At 30.5% G+C, this 20,328-nt stretch overlaps 1 protein-coding gene across 7 annotated transcripts in view; it reads right to left on the reverse strand.

Moving 5' to 3' along the window:
- LOC143240146 (histone-lysine N-methyltransferase NSD2-like) overlaps positions 1-20,328 on the reverse strand; it is a 109,845-nt gene that overhangs the window by 22,374 nt on the left and 67,143 nt on the right. For all 7 annotated transcript variants that reach the window (XM_076482099.1, XM_076482095.1, XM_076482101.1 and 4 more), the window contains 4 exons: positions 17,128-17,341; positions 9,753-9,953; positions 7,348-7,527; positions 6,581-6,737 (listed from right to left, as the gene is read on the reverse strand). In XM_076482099.1, coding sequence (XP_076338214.1) covers positions 6,581-6,737; positions 7,348-7,527; positions 9,753-9,953; positions 17,128-17,341 — 752 coding nt within the window. The remainder of the gene's footprint in view (positions 1-6,580; positions 6,738-7,347; positions 7,528-9,752; positions 9,954-17,127; positions 17,342-20,328) is intronic.

The raw sequence follows: 20,328 nt of genomic DNA on the forward strand, positions 1-20,328 counted from the left end.
TCTTATTTTGTTTCTAAACACTGCTATTAGTTGCTGGTTTGAAATAGACTGAATAAAATATTATTACAAAACTGCATAGTGACTTTCCGAACACCCTGTATATTATTAGTGGCTTTTTTAAGCCATGTGTTATAAATAAACCTTTGTTTAAGTTGCGAAATTTATAGTGTTGTATAATTTGTTTTTACTTTATCTCTGTATTAAGTAGAAGAATAATATAATCAGTTGTGAAATGTAATAACCCATTAAAAATGACTCAGTAAGTGCAATTTCATAACTAACAAACCTGCATTTTGCCAAATATAACCAAATTTTAAAAATTTCACTTCTGTTTAGTGCAACGACTGTAATAGACATACTCCAACTTTTACTAGAAACTAGCCTTCCTCTCCAAAACTTTTCAAGCAGCTATCAGATTGCATGGTTTAAAATCTGCTCTTTCTATAGGTTATAAGCATATTTAAAACAAGTAGCTGTGAATAAAATTATGGTTTCCAAAAAACAAAGGGATGGACAGGAATTCCCTGTTAGATTTTCTAAATATATTAATATCTCAGCAAATAATAAAAGAGATTATTGTTATTTTATATTCCAGCTTGTCAGTGTAAGAAGTCCAAGTTTCTAGCTGGTTAACCACTGTAGATATTCTATCATATATGTAATAATTTAAACAAAATAATTCAGAACATGAATGGGTCATGGCACAAGAATAAATATTATGTGTTTTTAAATATTACCTCTTTAATTAAGAAATTAAATTTATACAATACTAAAACTTGAATTAGTAACACATTTTGATGTCAAGTTTACTGACATATATTGATAATAAAGTTGTTTAATAAAACCTTGAATGTAACTCCTCAAATAACATGTGGCACACATTCCAACCCAACATTCACACAGAGTTAATGGTTGAAATACTTTTTAAAGAAAAACTGAAACAAAGAATATTCAAAGGTTAGAGAAATAGAAAAACTGGTGAAAAAAATGTACACAAAATGAGTGTTAAGGTTGGAAAAAGAATCAGAAAGGAAAGAAAGCAAATATACACGTGCTTTAATCAGTCCTCAAATTGGTCAACTACAGTTAGAAATAAGCCTCAGTCAGTCCTGATAAAAACATAAATGGAGCAAGTCTTAACTTCTAAGTAAGTTTCTTACTATTTTGAAATTATAATGTTTTATAACAATTAAGTTATAAATAAATCACTCTAACAAAAGAACAATGAAATATTACTAATGTAACAATGTACATAAAAGTATTAATAAATATTGTATTTTACTCCACTATCAGACTATGTGTTCCTTATTCTTGAATAAATATCTTCACATTGGTGACCTACTCAGTATTGCCACTGACTGCATGTTTCTAATATTTAAGTAACTACTGTTTTAGAAACTCAGCAACTGTCTCACGACAGCCCACTACAAAATGGCATGGTTCCTCCAAGATTTAAAAATCAATGAGCAACAGATTGTGAAATTGAAAAGTTATTACCCAAGTTAAACACATAATAAATACTACATATTTAGATATGGCTACTAGCACAGAAAAAGAAGACAGAAACACATGCTGCAAGAGACACAGATTCAGATGCTTCACAAATCTCAGAGATGCAATGCGTTTCTACATGTTTGACAAAAAATGTCCCACAGTATTACGGCACATTAGTTTACCGATAAAGCGTATACAGAGTCAATGAGATTTTCCCAGCAGGTAACTGAAAAAAAGAGAGAACAGAATATTGGTTACTAGTCAACATAGGTGACAGATCTTCATTGTAAGTGCACATTTATTAAAGAAATATACCAGAACTTTTAGATTATACATGAAGTTTTGGAAAGCATATATCAACTTCTATTGCAGGGCACCCCATCAGAACATTAGAAAAATATTAAATTCAAGTATGATTTGGAGATTTACAGCTTGAATAATTCATTTTATGTCTGGAAGCAGAGAGAGACAAACAGTGTTTTAAAGCAAGATTTTCTAAAAAGTTATGACACTGACATATCCATTACCAGAGGTAAATTAAGCATATTAATGAAGAACTTAAGTTTTAACCATATGGCCTCAGCACCCTTTTTAAATTACTTTCTGAATATGGTACTGAATTACATTAAAAATTTACTTAAATATTTTACAATCAAATATGAAAATGAATGAAACATAATATTGTATAATTTGAATCTTAATGTTGTGTAACTTTCAGTTATTGTTTCAAAATAAAAAAACTTCTCAAATACTTAAATTACAGTTCTCATGATGCGTAATCTTTTAAAAAAAACAATTTAGCACCATTTTCTCTTAAGCACACAAGCTAGCATGTAAAGGTGTTTCTACACACTAAATACATATATTTAACCTAACTGTCATGCATGTTCTAAGGTCTACAAGCTGAGTTGTCTTTGATGGAGATCAACAATATACATCTATTTATTTTACAAAAATGTATGTAATTGCTAAAGCTCAATTTACACTATACTCTACCAACAGAAAATCTGAAATTGGCACTTAGTTTTCCTAATAGTGTACATGAACTGCCATTCATACTGTTGTCTCGTTGATCAACTATAGCACATACAGTGGTTTGTTACATACATGTATTATAGTTAAAGAGGCAATTAAACTGTATTTAGGCCTTCCTTTTACATTTTAGTTAATTATGTATCATTTTTGTTTTAAAATCATATTTGAATAGTTTAATAATTTTTGTATGTTTAACTTGTTTCTCAACTCTTGAAAAGTTATAAACAAGATGGTATGTAAAAGAGCCATCTTGTTTCAGCAATGAATCTATGCATAAAGCCTGTTGAAATACTTTTGAAGAGTCTCGTAGGCATCAGTTAATTTACATACATCAATGATAATAACCACAGAACTTGAAAGGAAAATCAAAACTTTAAAATAAACTATAAGTGAAAAGATAAAGAATTGAAATTACACATATAACAAAAAATATGGCAATTCTAATTTATTTCTACGAGGAGTTGAAAAGTTTGTTTCAAAATTTTGTGCAAGGCCAAACAAAGGTTATCTGTTCTATTTGTCACTAATTTAGCAGTGTAAGACTAGAGGGAAGACAGCTAGTCATCACCACCCACCGCCAACTCTTGGGCTACTCTTTTACCAACGAATAGTGGGATTTACTGTCACATTATAATACTCCCATGACTGAAAGGGCAAACATGTTTGGTGTGACAGGGATTCAAACCTGCAACCTTTGGATTACGAGTCGAGCACCTTAACCTTCAAATATAAATATTTACCTAAAACACCTTTGATATTCATTTATAAAGTCTTATATAACATACAAATGAAATATGAGAACTGTAAGATAGAGAGAAAGTATTTTTATACTTTATAAAAAATCACCTTAAAGATGAACTATTCAAAGTATGAATACAAATAACTACATTAAATGACAAATGTTTTATTTTTCTTAAAGTATGTATATTCAAAAATGTTCTTGTCAAATTTTACACAGTTTCATCCATTACTTTTATTTGCGGAACGAAACATGATGACGGTGACATTACACGCAGTTGCCATAAGGATAAAGGAAATACAGCTTCAGACTTTTTTGCTGTTAGAGACACATTTAATAGCTTGCTGCTGTCTAATATGTGCAGTTCTAATGCCTCTCGTGTACTGAACAGTCAAGTGAGACTAAAGGTTCAGAGGTCTACATAAAATAACATTAACACTCCTCATGGTGATATACAAAACAAAAAAGTGAAAATTATGAGAAGATGTCATCAAAAAACATACTTAGTGGTAACAAACAGAAAAAACAAACACCAAGTAGTGAGAAAGTTAAAATAACTACAAATGTATTGCCACACTAATTACCTCTTCTGACACTTATAGCTAGTAGTTGACCAATGGGGCCTTCTTCCTTTCCCCCCATCTAAACATTGGTCTGATTATTTCTCACTTACTCCAGTACTTTATACCTCACTCAAATGCCCTCACCAATATTTGCCTCATGATACTCTCTACCTACATCAGTGTGCCCTCTTTCCTGGTATTGCATATAAGCACATCATTCATATTATATTATTACTCTTTTATGACCAACACCATTCCAGCCTCTAACACTGGCACTTTGTGAAAAGATGAGTAGGAGAGTACCAGCAGAGCTAACTATTGTTGGAAATACATTCATGACGTTATAAAAACACACAAGTTCAAAAAATCTTGATAGAAAAGAACAACTCTACAAATGGAGCACTTTTGAAAGGTGGACCTGTTTTATTCAGGAACAAACTGAGAATAGTGGTTTAATTGAATGAGTGATATATAAAGAGATTAATGACATCATGAAGGTCACCTGGATTTCAAGGAAATGTATGTTTCGCTATGTACTCTTGTGTCTCATTTCTGATACGATGTAGCTGATGGCAAGAGTATATGTGAAAAGTTGTTTAGATTATTTTATTTTAGAAATATCTAAACATATTTGAATACTTAAAATTATACTTTCCTTATAAAATTAAGAACTTAAAACATATATTACAAAGAAAAAAATGTAATATAATATCTTATTTGCTTTCTATTGGTTACAAATAATATAGTTTAAAACAGAGAAAACTACTGGCAGTTTGTCAAAGAGGATGTAACAGGTAAGAATGGCAAGTGAGTCTGATTTTCTAGTTTATGGCTCTGTAAACAAATAAGATTAAATGCTAAGAAAATTATACTTTGCTTGAGCAATATCTATATTGTAATGAGTAATTTACATTAAATTCCATATTTCAGAGAGGTATGGTAAATCAATTAAAGAGAAAATGTAATAATTCTCATAAAGAGATTTTTAAAAATATTTCCTTATAAAATTAAGAACTTAAAACATATATTAAAATTTGATTTAGTAACTATGTTTTGGTGCCCAGTTTATTCATACACAGTGATAACAAAGTAGTTTAATTAAATTTTGAATGTAACACTAAAAAAAAACAATTCACGTACACACTAATCTTCCTGTAGTGAGAGGATTAAGGGTTATGTGATTGTTATAACTAGCAAGTAGAATTACAGATTTGGTAAAGAACAAATTATCAAGTTTATTTACAGTACAGACAAAATGGTGTGTACTCTTGTGATATCATGGCTACTGTACTTGAAAAAACATAAATATTCTAAAAAACTATCTCAGTACAAATAACACTATGCTTTGTAATTATATTATTAAATATACTATTATACTGATCAGATAAATTAGCAGCATTTATTCCCTGAAAGCTTGATGAGTTAGGAAAATTTAGAAAGAAAAATAATCACAAAAGAAATAATACAAATATTACCTACTCAGGAAAAACTATAGTAGTTGAATTAAATGATTTGGATAAACAAAATTAACTGAAGAACAATAAGTAGCATGAATGACTTAAATCTATAAGTACATAACCAATTGATTATCATCTGCACAATATTAAAAATTTTCTAGCAAAATTTTAGATTTGGCTAAAATGACAATGGTGTACTACCTACAAACCAGAAGTGAAACAAATGAGTGAAAAGTTTGACAGGAAGCTGACTAAGACATCAATCAGATTGTTTCATACCATCTAAGCTACAGAAACAAAAACAAAAAATACAGCAGGAAATTCATGTGTAGTGAAGTGGGAAGTTGAAACTACATACAACTGATGCATAGAATAAAAATGATTACAGTGGAGATACAAAAGATTAAAACTGTATACAGTTAAAGATACCATTATCAGGAAAGCAACATTAAAGACAGTGTCGATGCTCATAACTGTGTAGAATGAAATAATAACCATGTGTAATTAAAGAAGACACCAACTAATTACCTGATGTTTTAAAACCTGTTGAGAGGTTTGCTTACTATACATATATTTATGAAGTATACTTATGGTTAGTGTTTTAAGTGATATTATGAATAGTTATTAAGACTGTATTTTTAATTTTTTTTTCATTAACAAGATCTGAGTTTATTTCATTCTCTCTGGGATTATAGAAGTATAGCTTATTATTGTTATTATTATGGTATAATCTTGGAAGATATAATGACAAAGTTTATTTCACCTTAAATTAATATAATGATTTAAGTTAACTTTACTGTTTATAATATTGTGATATTATGATGAAATATAAAAGGGATTATTGTGATATTGTCTTCAATTGCTATTATGTATATATATTGTATTCTGTTTTGATATTTCAAGATTCTGTCCCTCTATGTGTATATCTATATCTAACCTTAAAATATGATTAATCAACACGAAGTACACTGGTACAAGCTTCTATGTCATATCTATTGTAGTATGTAACCTTTAATCAATGTAAAGAATGATATTTACAAACTTTGGACATTCAGTCGATAAGGTTGTCATTAATTACACTCGGAATATGTGCACAAAAATTTCGAAAAATTACCTGAGTACATCTAATGATATAGAAAGTGACACTCTACAGCTATGATGTCAGCATATCAAGAGTCATAATACTTACCATATATAATGAACATCTGCTGTTGACTTATTCCATTATTTGTTAATTTTGTATTAAAGTTCACAAAAGAATAACAGCTAATGAAAATTTATTATACAGATACCTGTAAGGTCCTAACTTCACCCACACAATATCTCCATAATGTGGATGTTTTCTCATTTTGCAGTCTTCACAGAAATAACTGCCTTCAGGGGCCTCAACATCTAGACATTCTGCATGGAAAGCAGCAGGACATGACTCACAGCAAATCAAACTTCCTCCTAATCAAACAATATTAATAAAGGTAATATTTAGAAAAACGTGCAGACAGTGAACAAAGAGAAACTTGCAAAGCTACACTTTAGAACAAAATGTAAGTTCATAAAATTGAATACACACTAAAAATCTACACCTACTGATACAAGCTATAGAATAAGTTTTCAACAGCAAAAAAATGTTAATGTGCTCTATAATAGTTAATATCTGTACATTTTAAACCATCTTAAAACCAGTTACATTTTCCAAAATATATCTGATGTTCTTTCCTCAAAACTCTCTCTTGTCTCTTTAACAATAAACATCAAGCCAAGATTCATATAGAAAGTCAGCATGATAAAAACTGCAACACTTAACTAATAAAATAACAGTTAATTTGTTCACTAATACGAAAATATCAAAATATCTTTTTACCTGAATACAGTGTAATTACACAAAACCAAACTTTATCTTACAGGAGACACACACCATCTTGTAAAAGTACTCTACTGTTTACATTTTATGCTTTTATCCTTTCAGTTCTGTAAAAAGAAATAATTTTCACATATGCACAGCACTAAATTACACGTTTTTGGAAAAATCTAAATTAAAACTGATAGTGAGAGAAATACATACCTACAGAACAAATGAAGCACCAGCTGACATTAACATGTGTTTGATACTGCCTTCCTTTCTTAGGACAAAAATGATTTGCACAAATCATGTGTGTTGGATTAAGGATAACCGATCCAGCTGCAATACAGCTTTCACCCACGTGATAAGCTGTTGGACACCTTATGCACCGAATGTATCGTGCTATAAAAATCAGATAATGCAGTTTTAACACAAAATGGGCTGTTATTTTTCAATAACACCAGAGTTTTACAGATATGTATAATCTAATGATAGAGCTGAAAAGAAGATACTAAAGATAAAGTTATACAAATTACACAAGTATTTACATATTGATAAATACATATCTTTTTTATGTTGCTACACTCAAATTAAATTTTTGGACATTAAAAACTCTATTTCCATGTATATTTTGCATTCAGTTTTTATACAAGTTTTTTCACAAATTTTTCTGTCAACTATTTATACAAATTCTCAAGAAAAAATAAACCAACTATACAAACAAACAAGTTTCTTAATGTCCAAAAATTTAAAGTGGGCATAGTAACTTAAAAAAAGATTTTATCTAATAGTTTCACACATGGAAACCTCATTTAGAATGTCTCAAACTAAGTATCAATTTATTAGAATATTATCTATCTAATTATCAGATCTTGCAGTTAAGCTTCAGTTAGTTAATAGATGTGATAAACACTGAAAGTTGGTTGTCTCAGGTTTTGTAATTCACATTTAAGATTTTTATTTAGATGTTATCTCTATCACTGAAATAGCTGATAAATCTAGACTGCTTCATATATTCATGCAAAGCAATACAATGATAACTGTCCCTAATCCTTAGGGACTTACAGCCCCAAAATGCAAAGCTGTTGTTTGTTTTGTTTTGTTTTAAATCCCTCAATGAGAATGTGGAAAGCCAGGTGAAAAAGTACAAAGTGGACAAACCTTCTCCACCTAAAGAAGCCCAAAAGGCAACATCCAAGGTTCAGACTGACAGGATTGCATATGCCTTACTTAACAAAACAAAACTTATCTCATATGTAATTATGAACACTCATCCTCACACACAAGTCACCCGAGCTGTGTCTACCATGACTATAACAAAGTCAAACTACTTGTTATCAAGCCACTGGGGTAATAAGAGGAGAATAAACCTTCCCCTAATTGAAACACTCTGCAAATAGATCAAGAAAAATAAAACTGGTGAAATCACCCATGTCTTGAACATACAGAAAAACTGGAATATGCTTTGACCATTATGGAGAGAAAAAAAAGGTACAATCACAGAGGAAGTGAACACTGAAAAAACTAAGGTGCATATTCCCTTGGCAGATAAAGTCAATCTCATGACCTGGGTAAGAAAAATAAGTGTTCCCAGAATCAACTATAACCATTTTGGGAATCACAAGAAATAGGGAAGTAGAAAACAAAATGTGTGAATAACACAGAATCAAAATCTGTATGACAGTATAATGTAAGATATAATTAAAGCACACATATTAAAAAATAATGTGTAGCCAGTAATGAAAACAGAAATTAAGTGAGTAACATTTCTGACTCATGTCGTGCCAATTGAGAAAGTGAGGTATACGAGATATGACAGAGAGAGAGCCAACTGTTCCAGGAGTTTGTGTCAAGCTCCGACTGGTGAAGGGCAATCACATGCAATATACATGATAAAAAATAACAGCTTAAACTGAGGAACTATCAAGACTAGTGAGTCAAGTGAAAATCTTTTTTTTTTAACACAATGGAGGGCAGCTGAAGATTAGGTAAATCTACAAAACAATAAACTGAAGTATAATGATATGTATACTGTTACAAGCTTTATGCTATTTAGGGTAAACAATAGTAATTTTCTATCACAATCTGCAGACTTTATAGAACTAAAAAAAAAAAGAAAAAAAAAGAGTAATTCAAAATTATTTTCTCACTATTTTACTGTGGTTTCAAGGTCAGTCGAATCAACTGCCCCAATACAGATTACAATACAGAAAACAGTAGATACAATATAAAAGTTTTCTGAAAATAATGTTTGATATTAATTTAGGAGGTTTTTAAGTTTTATGCAAATGAAATTTTAAAATTTGCAGATGAAGAAAACTATTTATGATTTCAACATGAAAATAAAGATAGATATTTTGTAAAAATCCTGATTTTTTTTTTTTTTCATCTACTAAACACTTAATACTTGCTAGACATTTGACAAAGCATGTGAAACTACATTAGGTATTTTCCCATTATGTATACCACCATGGTTGCACTGTAGTTAGAAGGTCATGCAAAATGCATATACTAATTGCAACAGGGTTAATCATTGTTGAGAGAAACAACCCCTGGCACTAATTGTATTTACTTATTCTTAAGATAAGTTTATGAAAAATACTGAATACTGATGGAGAATGAAATACCTCGAGAGCGAGACTGTTTGGGATTGTCTGCAACACAAGAGTGGCAGACATGAAGAGGACAGATGAAACTACGTCCCTCGGTTCTTGATGTTAGCTGGTATTTAAACAAACATCTTTCATGGTAGAATCTTCCACAACTACTTACTAAGCACTTACGTATATTATCTTCTCCTACTTTGCAAACAAAACAAAGATGTTTTCCTGAAACAAAATAAAAGCATAATACACTTCATTTGTTCATCTTTACAGATTTACACATATAGCAATGTAATCTAACAGTATTATCCATAACAAAATAGCCAAGAAGACAAAGAACGAGGTACATGTGATAAGAAAATGACTTATTCTGAGTGTAAAGCAATTAAAACTCATGTTAATGTTACTATTAAATGGAAAGTAAAAAATTAGCTGTGTGATAAAAAACAACAACAAAAGTAGGACAGCTTAGGGAAAGCAAAAAGATAAAGTAGTAAAGAAAAGTTGTTCTCTAAGAAAGAAAAATAGGAACAAAAACCATTATTAACCAGATGCACATATAACATCAATCAGAGCTTGCTGAGTAAATAAATCTGGTATAAAATTATTTAATATTATAGTTTCTTTCCTCAATTTCAAAGATAGATGGGTACTTTCATTTGCCTAAATTGTAGGAGTATATTCATATAAAGCTATCGATTTTTGGCCTAAAAGATTATAAAGAAATACATTCAATCTCAGAAAATTCTCACTTATCAGTATAGTAGCACTACACAGCACTGAGTTTTCCCATGCCATGATTAGTTCCACCCATCTTAGAATTAAACACCGTAAGTTTGAAAACTTAAAATCTTAAATAAACTTTCACCTTTTTTGAAGACAAATGGATTATAAACAGGTGCTTATAATTGCTTGTTTTGAACTCATGATCTCAAACAAACAACAAAAAACAAATTTACAAATGTCCTTTAAATATTGCATAAAATGTACCCCTTATCATAATTCTCCATTCTCTCACCTTTCACGATTTATTTTTCAAACTTCAGATTATTGTACGTAATCTCTGCTTCCCTATCAAAATTGAAATTTTACTGAAAGTTGCAACTGTGATGAAAATTTAGTCATGAAGAGGCAGAAGGGAATGTGTGTTTGAAATTCATTTTAATTCTAAAAATGTAAAATTCAAATTAGTAGACTTGAGACTTACTTCATAAATACAAAAAGCCACAATACCCACACGATGTGATCATGAACATGAAAAACAACTGAATATATAAAACTACACACTAGAAGACCTATCATAAAGAAATATGTACAGTCAGAGCAAAATAACAAATTGCAGAATTGGATTTGTGGGAGAATGAGCAAAACAGGCCTAAAGGATGCTCAGAAAAAAGGTATTCTTCTCAGCAGAGCATCTCTTCACTCTTGATGCTATTTAATTCATGTAAAGGTGTTTTATTAAAATTAATGGTGTATTAAACCTATGTAGCCAACCACAGGATACAAGTGGCTGTATGAACAGATACAAGGACTTCAAAATTCAGTGGAAGGTTCTCAGGGTAGCAGTCCAGACAGATATTATGAAAGAGGTACACAGAAAATTAGGTAAGCTGAAAATGAATTGAAAAAAGACAAGGAACTGAATTCTGCAGACACTAACTTCGAAAGATAAACCAACAAGACTGGTAAACTAAAAGGTAGGAATGTCACCAAGAAAATTTGATAATATTTAAGCTACATAAAAAGACTTATCAGCTTCATTAATAAAATCCCCACATAGCAGTAGCTATGAAGATGAAAATGGCAAAAGTCATGGTAAAAAATGTAATTAAATAGGATCCTTCTAAGACAGATGACAAAAGAGGAAACCATGGTGAAACATGCCAGCATGGGGCGATAAAGGGAACTGGATAATGGAACCAACTGATTTTGGCCAATATACAAGAAAGAAATTGCACAAGAGGGTAGGCATACAGATCAAAATTTTTCTAAAAGAAGGCTAAACGTATCCTTTGCTAGAAAAGTTGAACCTACAAGTAGAAACTGTAAAGCATCATATAAAGTAATGCTGTCCTGAATGCATCAACCAGAAGATGACTGAACCTTTAGCACAACAAAGATATACCAGTCCAGAGAAAGAAAACGTGAATAAAACCAAAAAGTACAAAACCCATAACAAACAAAAGATACGAGATCAAGTCCCACCCTGCCTGTTGATATATATCACCAAAGACAGTGGTGTATGAGCAGTGAAACACAATAATGGTGCAACAAGGACCTACTGAGATTCAAATGGAACATCCCATATCTTTATCAGAATGATGTGAGAATGGGATATCTCAGAAAAAGAAATTTGTGATAACAATTTCACAACACAACCACTAGCTCTAAAGAAGGGCATCAGTGAAAAAATCCAGATCCAAAATAAATGCAAGAAAAAAGTAACCTATAATAGCAATCTCACAAACTAAATGAACTACACTTGAAGTTAACAGAAAGTAACAAAGTCCAGTAGACAATAGATCTGATAATACGCTCCACAAAAGGGCAAATCTCACTGATGGTACCTGTTGAAATGTCGGAATGGATCATTACTAGACAATGTCTAGCAATGGGAAGAAATTGATCCAATTCAGCTAGGAGCTCTAAGATTTTAATATGTGAAGACCATTCATCCATAAACCAATGTTCTAAAGCCTCATGGGAATCAACCCACACATTCCTGTCCAGAAGGAATGCATCCATAAACAAATGTAAATCCAGACATGGAGGAGAAAGCAGGACTCCTGCTAATATGTGAGCCTTGTCCAACCATTAAAGGAGATCATCTATAGGGGAAGGAGGAAGCATGACATTAGCATCCAAGTGATTTCGAGCTAGGTTCCACTGATTGTACAGAGTCCACTGAAGGAAGCACATAAGTGAAAAGCCTTCAGGATTAACCTATTCAGTGCCGTAGACGAGATAACTCGTCCAAGCTGATCGGAAACACAGTGCCATGGACGAGTTAATTTGTTCTCAATAATACCTAACGTCAACACTAGATATCAGCACCATACATGCATTTGACCTACTTACAAATTGTTTCACTTTCGATCCAAAATGGAGTCACAAAAAGTTACAAAATGAAGAAGCATCAGAGTTGTATTGTAGCAGCTGAAATACTTGGCAGTCAACAGGTTAAAAGTATCATAGAAAACCATATCCTCAAAGATAACAGAACCTTATGTGTAGAAAGTGAGGGAGCAGACAGGAAATAGTGAACATACAATTCCACAGAACAGTCAGAGAGAAGGTTGTGCCTGATAAAAATGACTGTGGAAATAATGGGGGAAGAACTTCTTCAATATAATCAAGAAGCCTACCTGAGCAGCTTTGAGAAAGAACTGATGAGTATTACTGGCTGACTCCAATTTGGAATGGGCCAGAAGTAGCCTGTTAGATAGGTATAAAAGGAAACACAGTCCTATGGCATAAAAATAATGAGCAGAATCCAGCCTGAAGGGTAGGGAATGAAATTAAGTTAGACGAAAGAAAACAGGTACCTGGGATAATGAAAGTGGGCAGGAAGTGGATTTTTGAATCCCTCAGACCTGAAGAACTCAAATATCAGTGATGAAAAGATGCCAACAATGAATGAATGCTACAAGTTGAGCTCCAACTGGGCCTCAACCTTCCACATAATTACCAGAACTGTTGGCAACATATCATGTGTTGTCAAGAAGAAGAAAAATTATGATTAATCAGTTAATGTCATAACATCTATAATAAATAAAATAAATTATGAGTATTAGTTTCCTTTGAATGGTTACAAAGTGTTTAAGTAACAATGTAGTTGCAGACACAATATTTATGGCACAATATATATAACAATGTTAAGTCAACATTGAACAAAGTGCTACTGATTCTTGTACAGATGTGTAAAAATTGTGATATGACATGAAAGATATCTGGGATACATTAATACCATTTTTGATTTGACTGCAAACTTTAATCACATTAAGACAGAAATATTATACCAGTGATACTAACATATTTGTCTAGGTCTCTGTCCTCTACACTAGATGCAGCAGGATGTTTTATTTTGACATGATTTTACATTATTCTCACACACCTCTTCTAACTTAACTTTGTAAAGCACAACCTACATTTTGTTTTCTGGTATTCCTTTACATAAAAATAAATTAGACAGGACTTTGCTTATTCAGAGTCCTTCAAGATGGCATTGCTGTAGCTTGGTTGTTTCTACATTAAATTTTGTATCTCTACAGAGCAGTGGTGATATGTTAAAAAAGTAGTTCCAATTAAAACTTATTAAACTATCAGTTTTGAAACTAACTGTTGTATTTGTAAAATACTAACAACTGTTTATGGCTATTTTTTGTTTCATTTCCTTAAATACATTTTTATAATCATAATTTCATGTATGTTTTGTTTGTCACAGACAGTTTCATAGTCAGTTTAGTAGTAATATTTATTTGTTAATTATATAACATATAGGTAATATCAATAATTATAACAACTTAGAGTTTGTTCAAAACTCTGTTGCAGCATGACACATTTTTACAAATGAAAAGTTAAGGTAAACATGTGAATCTTACTACCTGCCAGTAATGCCACATGAATAAACAAGAAAGAGAACAATTAAAGTCTCTAAGCAGCAAAGTTTCTTAAGATTTGTATTTTTTTTTCTTATAGCAAAGCCACATCAAGTTATCTGCTAAGCCCACTGAGGGGAATCAAACCCCTGATTTTAACGTTGTAAATCTGTAGACATTCTGCTGTACAAGCGGGAGGCCTTAAGATTTGACTTGTGCAGTTTTGATATTTAATAGATTAAGCAAAATTCAAAACATCTTACACTTACATCTACACACTAACATTTAAAATCTTAACTATTAACACTCCTATAGTAAACTCATTTACAAACATATAAAACAATACTGAACTGTCTTAAATAACAAGACTTCAAAACGTGGTACTGCAGATTTCTTTACTTTTCACCTAAGATAAAATTGAAAATATAAACCTATGAAGTAAAACCATATATTTGATTCTCCATGCTGTGAACTGCAGTTTTACCTTTTCAAGGCTTATCACCACAGGTTGGGTCAGCAAACCAAAGAAACAGAGTAAGGCTTTTTAAAGCAATGGTTTGGGCGTGTGTGCATATAACACTTACTGAGTTCTTAAGTCTTTTTAGCTTACTATTTAGTAACCTAAAGAAGAAAAGACATCTCAGTATCAACAAACAGTTAGTCCACTATATAATACTGAATAATAAATTTGATGCAATGTCAATTCAATGTCAATGTTGTTCATATACCTATATTAGCTCAGGTCATTAAACGGTAAGTTTAAAAGGATTTAATACACCACACACATCGTAAGTCTAAAAAAGTGTAAACAGTATTGTTCTAAAATCTGACTGCTAAGTGAATCTTTACTATCACATAATTCTAATGCATTGCATGTATGGTACATTTTTAAATACATAATTATAAATTATATATTATAATAAATTACTGTGCTCAAAGTCTGAAGGCAGGATCTCTTTTAGCTTTTTATATTTTTCCACTACTTGATTCAAATTTCCAGATACAAATTTAAAGTTGATTTTTATGTGTTAACTCTAAGTACATTTCAACAACTTCTAACTTTAAAACACTTCAGGATTGACAATGTGATTCATGAAGAAAAATAAATACTGCATACTTTCATTTTCATATCACTGTAATTTTGGTTTATGAAAACCAAATAACCCAGTTATAAATTTATTTAACTTTTTCCTATTCATCTCAAAGAATAACTATTTTTGATAAGCATCAATCACACAGTGAGAAAATATCATCCATTTTTTATATTAGGTGTTTTCATATACTTTTATACAGGCTTTATCTGAAACCTTAATACGGTGCCAAATCAAGTGGTTTGATATTTTACTAATAAAATACAGTTTGAAAATAGTTATAAAGGAAGTTTAAATATGATTGGAAAGATCAATAATTAGGCTATCACAGAATGATAAATATATAGGTTTAAGATTTTGTATAGCATCTGTAAATTTTCCTTTCAGCTCATTTTGTTTGTAGGTTTTGAAATAATGTGTGTTAAATTATATATTTTTAAAAGCTAAAGACACTTTCTTCAGTGTGAAGACATCAGATAACTTGTGATAATGTAGTTAAGCTTATATAGTTTAGAGACAAGTTGAACGGATAAAACAAAAATGCTTTGTTACAAGTTCAACACAGTAACAAATTTACATTATTTGGAGAGGTTTATCATTATCAGGTACATGCAGTTTACATAAACAGGAATACACTGCATGATACAAAAAAAGTCACACAGTTAGAAGTTGTTCATTGCTTAAGGTAGATTATTGATGTTTGGTTTCTTAAAAACACTTTTCCTTTACTTTTTACTAGACATATTATGGATTTATTCATTTATAATGTTTTAAACAATGCATTTTTTTATTACGTTCACCAAACAAAATAATCCTCAATCAGATAAGTTTACTCTCCAATGAGTATAGGTAACAACTGCACAATATTATGATGACTCAAATCTAATGTTATTTTTATATTTATTATATTCAAACAATATACATAAATACATTAGCTAATTGGCTATTTAATCACTTTGAATTGCAACTGCAATATCTTTTGAACAAAAACATTATTACTACTATCAACGACAAGAAAATATTTTCATCATTTAATTATTAATTTATTGTATTTACAGAAGATCAGTGTGGGATTACTGCATATTCTACAAACAAATACAAATGTGACAATGTGGTAGTGTTTGTTACAAAATAGGGCTATTATATAAAACCAAGGGTAATCCAAAAAGTACTTTAAAATATTTTAAAAAGGTTAATACCATGTGAAAATAATTTAGAGATTGAAAACTTTGTACTTTGTATTTTTTTTTGCTTGTCTCAATGAGAACGATAGAGGTGATATGTACTAACTGATTAGCAAATTCCACTAACTGCCCAGCTCTTTAGGATTTTAGTGTTGTAATCCTGTAATCACAGATTGGGAATTATGGCAACAAATTCAAACACTTTATATGTGACTTTCAACAAAATGTAAACATAGAAATAAAATATAAATTTTTGAATAAGAGAATTTACATACTTACACATTTGCAGTTTTATTATGACTAATAATCTGAAATGAATACATAAAAAATAACTTACCCATTTCCAGTAATTACAGTATAGCATAAGGAATAACTGATTTGTATAAAAATTAATTTTGTCTTGAAGATAAGCTAAGATAAATGAGCAAATGAATTAATCTCTTCTTCTCTCCATAGAAATGATATGCTACAGAAAAGGATAAACAATATTTCATTGGACCAAAGTAAAAGATGTTTCCTTTACCTGTCATACATTCATCACACATGAAGGAGGAGGGAACCTGGGTTAAGCCAAGACATGATGGGTGAAAACTTTTCAAACAAGGCCCTTTGCAAACAACAGTGTCTCCCACTTTCTCACAAATGTGGCATACCCTTTCTTGTCGAGCAGTAATTATAGTGGCTTGCTTCCCTTCTACTAATTCCTGGGCAACCATTTTGCAACTCTGTTCAAGCTCCTAGCAAAATAGCACAAACATTTTCAATATATTTATGTAAAAAAATTGCTGTTAACACATTGATACCAAATGCAGACCCAACTTTCTCCATATCTTTTATATAACAATTCATTTGTGATGACGAGAGCCCACTTGAAGTAAAAATGTATCTTAGGTTGACTGGTATGAGTATTAATACTTTTACCAAAGTAAAGCAGAGAACAACATTTTGACCTACTTAGATAATTTCTCATGTTCTCTTCTTTATTTTGGTAAAAGTGTTAACACCCATACCATCCATCCTGAGACACATCAACACTCAAATTATTTATCAATAAGCAGTACAAGAAAAAACTTAACAACAGCCACAAAATGAAAATTCTGCACTAAAAATGCAATATTCAATGCACATCATAACATAATAGTATATTCAGTTAGTAACGTTAATTACGAAGTTTACTTTTAATTTTGATCAGATATTACACTAATAACTTTTAAGGGAATATCAAAACTTTATAAATGCACTCCATAAATGTTTACTCACAGCTTGAAGCAAAGAATGGATAATTATTTTTCAAAATGGACTAAACTCAAAACTATTTAAGAAAAAAATTTATAAGAAACAAATAACTATGTTTAATGACCAATGGCTATTAGAAATGACAAGATCAGACAATAAAAAGGTTTATGTGTACACTGTCCTTTATTTACTGCAATTTATACACATTGATGCAAGTATTTCAAGAACAGGTAACAATTTTTTATACCTGAAATTTAATATTTTGGTAGGGAAAAGAATAGTAAAGCCCAGCCAATTCTCTCCATGCATCATACATTACTGAGTTATGTCAATACTGGACAGTTACAATCCTTATCAGCCACTCCTAAATGAGGCTATCCCACCCACCCCAAAAACCAAAAAAAGCCTCTTAAACTGAGAAAAAGTAGTGTATTTTTATTCACAATTTTATGAAAAGTAAAACTGAAATTAGAAATAAAGTTGTGTTGTAATGATTTTTATTGTTTGATTATCAATAAAAAAAAGAATAATGAAAAATTTAATTCACTTAAAAATAAAAATAAATTATAATAATTTATTTCCAGTTGTATGGTTAGCTTAATGAAAAACATTTACAGAGAGAACAATTCATGGTACTATACTAAGTGACTGGATTATAATTAAAATAATTTGTGTTAATTACTCATTAACAGGCAACAATCTCACTCTTTATATATGTCTCAAATTGATTCCTAACTTTGGAGAAAGTCCCATACATGACTGCCACACCCCACTACATCACATCAAACAACATAAATTTCTGGATTTCTTTAACAGCACAGTGTACAGTAGCTTGACTAATCATCACCATATGATAAGACCATGTTTCTATGTTTTATTAGAACATGACATGAATAAATTCTCTGCATTTTTATTACTTCATTATCCTTTTTTTCCACTTCTGATATCTAACTGCTTAAATTAATTAGATCACATAGCTAATTGTTTTAGTCTTCAGCAAGTAAAAGAGTTGTTCAGTATTTGTTAACTGTGCTGTATTAACCAACATATGACTACTAACCAATTTTTAAAATATTACAAAACACATACAACTAATGCTAATGGACTTCATGTCCTTATTCATTAATAATTATAACACATACATCATCATACATTACCAGAATAGGATTTGTTATTAAAACATCCTTGATGACGATTCAGTACACAATGCTTACAATAAGAAACAAAAAAAAACCAGCAAGTTAACAAACATTTACTGTGAAACTTATTACAACTCATCTTGTACATGAACTGTATATCCTACATTATTCACAAAACCTTGTTCACATAATAACTCTGTTATCATCATTTCAGGCAAATATACAAATTACTACCTCTTTTACAATGGATAAATAAGTGGAACAGTATAAACCAGTGTCCAAAAGTAAATAGCAAATAGAGTGGATTACTAATATAAAGAATAACTGCAAGTAAAACTTTTACATTTTAAACTTTAACACACTGTAGTTTTAACACAGTAAATAACTGCTTTCAATTTATGAAACATATTAAATTAAAGACAACTGTTGGTGCCTGAATCACACACAAAAATTTCAACTCTTGTATCATGTGGCCTTTCCCTCTATTGAAATTGTTTGGTTTTTAGTTATTCCTTTATTTTTTATAAGTACCTTTGATAAATTTTCAGTTTTAAACTTACCTACAAAAATTACACACATATGCAATTCACAACTAACAATAATTTTAAAACCAATCCATATGATATATCATTATAATTTAATTTAGAGGTTTACAAATTTTTACAAAAGTTATACAGTGTTGTCAAATTAAGGCTATTAATGGTAAGAAAAAAAAATGACAAAACAACTCAGACACTGAACAAAAATTATTAAAGTTCACCAACTCAACTAAAACAGTTGTTGTTCAAACACATTACAACATAAATAGAACACAATTATGACATGTCCCAGTCAGCTTGATAAGTGATTTTAAGGAGAAAAAGGTCTCATCAACACAAAATATAGAAGATACTGTGTATTTGACATATTATTACAATCTTCTTTACTTTTATAATCAACCATAAAACAGTGTCCTAAAACCTGTTGAGAAATGCATATTTCAGCTCCAAGAGTTGAACCAAGAACTGTGGAACCATAAGTTACACCTAGCATTTGCCAGTTATCAGATAATACATTTTAGGATAATTAACTCCAAGAGATAAATATTTTTGGCCATATAAAGTTTTTCTAATGTAAATAATTTGCATAAAAAAAATACTGCTGTTTCCAAGTCCACTTTTCATTTCTTAAACATATTTAATGGTACAAATTTACTATAAACTTATTCTGAAGATGATTCTTTGCATCTTTTTTGTAACCCTATCAAGTGAGCATCTAATTGGATCCAACAATAGTTTTCAAGAACACAAACCTTTTTTTAAGATTTTGTATTATTTCATTCCCTGTACTAAATGGTTTCATCCACAAAG

The sequence above is a fragment of the Tachypleus tridentatus genome, chromosome 13 (genome assembly GCF_004210375.1).
Source record: "Tachypleus tridentatus isolate NWPU-2018 chromosome 13, ASM421037v1, whole genome shotgun sequence".
Taxonomy (NCBI): Eukaryota; Metazoa; Arthropoda; class Merostomata; order Xiphosura; family Limulidae; genus Tachypleus; species Tachypleus tridentatus.